At 40.8% G+C, this 7,354-nt stretch overlaps 1 protein-coding gene and 1 long non-coding RNA gene across 2 annotated transcripts in view; one reads left to right on the top strand and one right to left on the bottom strand.

The window, feature by feature from the left end:
- Positions 1-1,396: 1,396 nt before the first annotated feature.
- LOC307225991 lies at positions 1,397-4,890 on the top strand. The gene is made up of 2 exons (XR_013843212.1): positions 1,397-2,673; positions 3,505-4,890. It is a non-coding gene; the product is annotated as an uncharacterized lncRNA (long non-coding RNA).
- The window catches only part of MDFIC (MyoD family inhibitor domain containing), a 43,186-nt gene continuing 40,560 nt past the window's right edge, over positions 4,729-7,354 (bottom strand). The window contains exon 6 of the mRNA XM_079994458.1: positions 4,729-6,321. Within this exon, the coding sequence (XP_079850584.1) occupies positions 6,074-6,321 (248 nt within the window). The 3' untranslated portion in view covers positions 4,729-6,073. The remainder of the gene's footprint in view (positions 6,322-7,354) is intronic.

The raw sequence follows: 7,354 nt of genomic DNA, 5'->3' as shown, positions 1-7,354 counted from the left end.
TGCAGTTGCACCATAGATTTGTATTACATCGTTAGGGCAGTTTTCTTTTCAATCCCAACATCTTTTTTCTGGTCCGTCACTTACTGTACACACCCCATAGATGTACGTGTGTAGTTTTTAATGCCCATTCACCCACTTTCAGGAGTTACCTTTGAAGATCTTTGCAATCCTTTTTTCTTTTAACCACTCTGAACAATTTGTTTTCATCACAAAATTTGACTCTCCCACTGCTCAACCCCAACTCCAGGTCATGTATTAACAAGTTTAAAAAACACTGGTCCCAATACTGTTCCTTGGAGGCACCATTTTTTAAAAATATCCCTCCATTTATTACAACTTTCTGCTTCCTCTTATGGATCAGTAACTGGTTAAAGAACTGCTCTCTTATTTCACAACTCCTAAACTTAGTCAGGAGTGTTTGGTGAGCTACTTCATTGAAAGCTTTTGGGAAATTTTAGTACACAATCTATATGCAACAAACATTCCATGCATATACAATGTAAACAACACAGTTAAACATTAAGCAAATTCATAAATAGTTTAGAGTTGATTACAATGGTTAGGTGTCTTCTATTCTATGCCTTAAACAGATTGTCCCAGAGTGAGCCATGAATAGCTACTGGTGGGGCAAGGACGGAACAACAATGTCCTTTATAGTGTACTGCATAAACATGTACCATATAGTTTGAAAATAGTCAGTGGTATTTGGGTTCCTCCAGATTTTTTGGACTGCAACTTCTCAGTCCCAACCATCACAGCTGTGCTGGCTGAAGCTGATGGGTATTGTGCAGTTCAAAATGTCTTGAAGGTACATGGCTGCAGAAGACTGAAACAGAGGGAGGAAATATGTGGACTACAGCTATTGGCAACCACAGAATCATGTCAGTACAAAAACGCAAGTGCTTGCATCGAAAGGACTCAAAACCTTCAGGTACATATAAACTTTCAACTGTGGTCACAAGTAGATTGAAGCAAACTAATTTTGTTCCTAGATGGAAAATCAGGGTAGGGATCACCCACAGAGATTAAGGAAATTAGGGCTATTCACACCTTCCTTATTCTAGCTAGCACAATAAACATGTGTTCATCTATCTTCCTTCAAGGGCATTCCTTCAGATATACACAGGATTCTCTACTGTATATTTAAGCTGACATAAAAAGTTTTAGTAACCTGAAAAGGAACACTTTAGTAAATGTTTCAAATGCAATCATGCAATTTTAGGTACTATTCCACGTAAAAAGAATTACAAAGGGGATTAAATTGGTCATTTAGTGCTCATATTACAGATAATTAGAATGAAATTACTGTGACCAAAATTATTTCTTCAGGAACTCAAAGTTCAGTATGTTATGCAGGGGTAAATTATTCCACTCATAACATCCAAGACTTCCAAAGTGAGCAAACAGGATAGTCAGTAATGGGTGTAACAGGAAGCCACACTGAAAGCAGTGTCTGTTTCTTTCAACAACCATCAGCACACTTATGGCACTAAAACACAAACTGTAATAAAAAGTACTAGGCAAGGATTCAAAATAAATTTTTTTATTTCAAAATAGTGTTTAATATCAAATGATCCAGTTAACAGAAAGGTCATAGAGCAAGTAACAAGCTTTTTTTATAAAAAAAATATATATGGAAGAGTTCACAATTCTGTATTAACTGAGGACCTCTGTCTTCGTTAAATGGACAGAATTGATGACGAGAAAATTGTTACTTTAACTGCACTTTTGCACTGCTTAACTTTTAATCATAGATGGTTCCCAAAAGGTTGGCTCCAGAAAGGCTAAGTGATGGGAGAATTTTAAGAAACTAAACATAGAAAAAAGTTTCTTAAAACTATTCACTAATGTGCTCTCCTGTGGAGATAAATATTACACACCATTAATATTTCTATGACACATAGTAGCAGGATATATTTAGCATGTCAAACAATTCACACAATTTTTTATTTTCGGAATAAAAAAAATGTTAATAATCATATGATAACTCCCAATCATTTGAAGGCTTTATATGTCCCAAGCTAGAAAACTTCCACTATTGAGTATTTTGCACTTGAAGACTGCATAAAGAAGTGCTATAGTGGAGTAGTTAGAAATTTTAACAACAAAATAGATGCAACCCTTGCATTTCCTTTAATACTGAAATCACATTCTAGGAGGAGGAGTTCAGTACAGTTCCCATAATTTTCATATTTGAACTAACAGTGTGACACTAGTTCTGCTCATGAAGTGTTCTATAAGGTAAAAAGAATTACAAATAGACTATCAAAGGTGATGAAAACACAGTACGAACAGATATGTACAGTAATTCATTTTTGAAGAACGATACTGGATTCTCCTTAAATATTCTTGGATTAATTAAAGCTTGATACATAATAACTTGGGGGGGAGGAGTCAAAGCCATATAATAATGGTTGCAGCATACAAAAAACAAAAGTTCCAAAACAGAAATGCTCGTTTCACTAAATGTGCTCCAATAGTGCTTTTGGTTGTTGGTTTGTCTGGCGACACTGAATACCTACGTCAAAGACTGGGGTAACCTTGATCAGGGCATTCTGCAACAGCAAAAGCTGGCCAATGTACCACATGTCCATCTTGTTCCCTATGGTATCCTCCTTTCCCAGTTGCCCTCTGGGCACCACCATTCAATCTATGTGCTACTTCTGTCTTTAGGTATTGTCAGGGGTTCAGGAGCAGAGGCACAGGGAAGAGAGGAGATGGAGAGCGAAGGGGAAGAATCCGAGGGGAGCGTAGGAGAAGAGGACAGTGGACCGAGGGATTCCATGAGCCTCTCCAGCGAATCGGAAGATTCACAGAAGGGGGCGCCAGTGGCCAGGGGTAGGGGGTTCCCAAGGGGAACGCCCCAGGAGCAAGGGGGCAGCAGGGACTCCCAGAGCAGTAGTTGGAGATCAGGACCAGCTTCCCCACCAGAGCAGAGTGGGGGGGGAAGAGTCCCAAGGATCGGGGCCAGTGCATTCCCCACCAGGGAGAGAAGATAAGGCAGGGCTGACCACACCTCCATCGGAGAGTCAGACAACGGAGGGGAGGTCAGATCCGGCCAGTATCCCGGAAGAGGGAAGCAGTGACAGAAGTAGTGTAACGGTCAGGAGGAAGGTCACTGGGTTGGCGCGAGAGGCAAGTTCAAATGTACAGGAGCGCGGGACAGCAGAGAATGAGGATTGGGAACCGGGTCCTAAAGCCCGCCGGAGGGAGGGGGAGGAGCTAAGCGACTCAGCGTCGGAAGAGTCCAGAAAGGGCAATGCCCCAGCGGGCAGGAGGACCCAGAGGAGGAGAGAGCAGCGTAAAAGGTGGAGCAGGGCTAGGATCTTAAACTGGTGTCATAGGGGAGGAGACTCAGACGGTACTTCGCCGGTCTAGGGTTAAGACGTAGAGCTGCGCGCTGCGGCTTTGAAATGGAAACTGAACCTCAATAAAGACTTTTGTACATAACGACAGCCTCGCGTTGGTCCTCTGTGAGCTGGGACCTAGAGGCAGCTCTGACAGGTATGCTCCTTACTTTTAGGAGGCATAACTGAGTCCCCCTCTGCCTTAACCCGGAGCTTACTGGTCTACTCAATTTGTTTGTTCTAAAAAATTCCGTTTCTAAAACATCCATGAAATCATGCCACTATAAAAATAACATTTTACTGACATTTTCTCTCTCTCTGAAGTACAATGGAGGAAAGATCAGAATCCAATCCTACAGTTGCAGCAGCAACAAAAGAGAAAAGGGGAAAGCTACCAGAGGAGGAGAGAAAGGCACTCCTTCTGTATTATCAAGTCAAATGTATTGAGAAGCAAGCAGGTAGCTCCATAGAATACCCAAGTATATTCTTAACATTTTCTTTTCCAGTAACAACTCAGTAGTAAGCATTGGTAAATCAGTGTTTGAAGGTTCAGGCTTAACTTTTCATTTTCCTGGAATTTTTATTTGCCACACACATGGGTCATTTGTTACAATAAAAGGAATGGTTGCCACTGTGTTTGGATCAAGAAAGTATAACCTACAGACAAAGGTCAAACATTACCAAACCAACAGGCCATTGGGAAATTTGGACTTACGAAGAAAAATCAGGTTAACCAGGTAGCTGAATTAAACTGAATTAATGAGTCACATAAAAACTCTTGGAAGTCACAGTAAATTAGCACCAGTGTATGGAAATCTGGAAGTCAGTCAATGCACTGAGTTAGATTTCAATTATGCCATGAGAACTATTTAGGGCAAATTTAATTTCCAAAGTGTGCTGTTCACTCCTAAACGTTTACTACAAAGCTGCTACTTTTAAGATACAATAGTATGATATTCCTTCTTTAAAGGTAAAGGTAAAGGTACCCCTGCCCGTACGGGCCAGTCTTGACAGACTCTGGGGTTGTGCGCCCATCTCACTTAAGAGGCCAGGGGCCAGCGCTGTCCGGAGACACTTCCGGGTCACGTGGCCAGCGTGACATCGCTGCTCTGGCCAGAGCCAGAGCCAGAGCCGCACACGGAAACGCCGTTTACCTTCCCGCTGGTAAGCGGTCCCTATTTATCTACTTGCACCCGGAGGTGCTTTCGAGCTGCTAGGTTGGCAGGCGCTGGGACCGAGCAGCGGGAGCGCACCCCGCCGCAGGGATTCGAACCGCCGACCTTTCGATCGGCAAACCCTAGGCACTGAGGCTTTAACCCACAGCGCCACCTGCGTCCTTCTTTAAATAACTTCAAATACTTTATCAAACAATCACACAACATTTTAAAACTTAAAAACATCAGCTTTATTAATCAATTCATTGGGAAGCATTTCCTGTGTAGGAAGTCTTACCCAGTTCCCCTTTATTCTTAACATGACTGCTGTGTGAAACATCAACATTTCTGCATTTGCTGTCTTAAATAAAAATACCAAAAAAAATTTATGCGCAAGACTTGGAGGATGGGGGCAAAAGGAAACACACAGCACTTCCCTGAATTGTCATCACACTTCCAATTAGTTTTTCTTAAATACAGAGAAGTCACACCTTGCACATCTAACTTGTGCCAGGAAATTTGCACACATGTAACTTGTGCCAGGAAAGCCTGGCGTGAAAAGAACATTTAAGCTCTCAGGCTTGCTTACTGGACTCTGGGAAGCTCTTACGAGATCTTGGATGACCCCACAAGAGCTTCTCAGAGTTTTGTAAGCAAATTTGAGAGTTTAAAATCTCTCCTCCTTGCATGGGAGGCAAAACACACTCAGTGCATCAGCTTCAGAAATGTAGGGATACACACAAGTGTGGTTCCATGACTATGTACCTGATTTCAACTTTTCCTGGAATGTAACCTCCATGCAAGTTGTGAATCAACTGTATAGTTGTATAGTATACTAATTTGATGGGGAGAACAGCGCTTTAAAGTTGCAATTGTACTTACTGCAAAGTAAGCACCACTGATCTCAACTGGAGTTGTTTATTTAGTAGACATGTATTGTAAAATATGAATCAGTTTGTTCGTGATGCACTTTAGGTAAAACTTAAATTATATAAATCTACAGATGAGAAAATAAAATATTTGTTCACATTGCTGTTAAAACAAAAAACACAGTAAAAAGTATTTTTTTTTAAAAAAAAAAACCATTACAAATATTTCCCACCAAGAGATTCACTTAAGTGGAAAGCCCTCATGAAATTGTTGTTACTTTGTTCCAACTCTGCTGTTTTCTATCTCTTCTAGTAACTTGTTTGCTAGTGAAGGGGTGGCAAACTCTGTCAACCCCCTGCCTGCACACAACAGGAAACTACAAAGGGCTAAAACCCTTTTGTTTTTATCCAGAAACAACCACCAATGGTTGTTTTACCTGCGTGAGCAGGTCTTTGCACAGTCAACCACCCACTACAGAAAATTAGACCATCAAGCATTTGTTCTTATGAGTTTGCTTTTCTTCAACAATTGTTTATAAAATCAAGTTAACAGTGCAGAAAAACAGGTTGCTGCAAGAGTGTCTAAATGTGTCCTTTGAAAGCAGCTGTTGTTTTATTTCGGAGTAACACACAAAAACTTGAACCCTCTCCAGTTATGTTGTTGATGTTTTTTAAGAAAGCAGAAAAAAGTGATAAAAAGTTATCATGATGGGAAACAAATCCCGCAGCATTCCATACAAATTTCCAAACAGTCTGATGATTCACAACAGGCATCCATTATGCCACAGTCCATATCACACGGGCAGTTGCAGTCATCTCCCATTTCTTCTCCACAGCAGCAACAGCAGGCTTCTACTGGGCAGACCCCACATGACGCTTGTCCCAGGACAAGGCTACAGAGGGTGACGAATTCGCAGAACAAGCAGGACAAGATACAGTGAACACAGCAATCTTTGGAAATGTGGCACAGCATGTTGAGGGAGAGAGGAAAGATAAAAGGAAATAAAAAGTTAAAATTGCATTCTAAATGCCAACTTGGGTTGAATTTTTTTTTAAAGAGCAATACAAATTGAAGCTACTTTTTTTTCTTCCCACAATACATAGCTCACATTCCTTGATTTCTGCTTCTGTGCTGCACAAAGGTTTCATCAGCTCAGCACTGAGAGGAACAATATATTCACAGTCTATAACAAATTTTAGCATAGACCAACATGTCAACAAGGTGTTGACATTGTTCTTCCATTTGATGAGACTTATTCAGCCAGTAAGCTACAAAATACAACCCCTAAGTGAATTTCATCTAGCAAACAGGGAAAAATGAGAGATAGGGTGGTTCTTCCAGACCAGTATTCTTCTGGACGTGGCATTTACACACTCAGCATAGAATCCACCCCTTTCACTCTTTTAAAAGAGATACTACTATCCCACAAGTGAATTTTTTACATATATATTTCTAGTAATCTTTCACACCAGTTCCCAAGTCTGTTCTATGCATTTTTTAATTGCACTTAATGCAATCCTCTAAGACACAGCTATGCGCATTTTACTGTCTTAGCCATCCAGAGATTCATCTTGGGTTTAATCTAGTAATTAAATCAGCAGCAGACAACCATCCTGGATATTGGAAGGACTGTCTTCTATCAAAGGCTGCCCAAATTCTCCACTCTGCATTTAGATGGGTAGTGCCCACGGAAAGGGTTTTGTAGGTCACGACATCACCTGCACCAACGTTAATGTCTTTTCTGCATCAAACACTTTCTTTGTCTCAAGACAAGTTTTATAGCTGATATCAGATCCACCGAAAAGACAGCCAACAAGATATAGAACACAGATGTTTTTGAATTTAAAATCAGTGAGGGGAAATGCAGCTTCTAAATTTCTTGTTTTGCACTGAATTCCATCCTGTCTTTTAGCCACAGGATATCCTATGGACAGGATAAGAAGCTAGTGCATAGGTGGGGAAAGGCAATGGAAATTCCATTCA

This window comes from Podarcis cretensis, assembly GCF_951804945.1.
Source record: "Podarcis cretensis genome assembly, chromosome: 10".
NCBI classification, from domain to species: domain Eukaryota; kingdom Metazoa; phylum Chordata; class Lepidosauria; order Squamata; family Lacertidae; genus Podarcis; species Podarcis cretensis.
The sequence above is the reverse complement of the archived record's forward strand: the minus strand, read 5'-3'. Positions and strand labels throughout refer to the sequence as shown.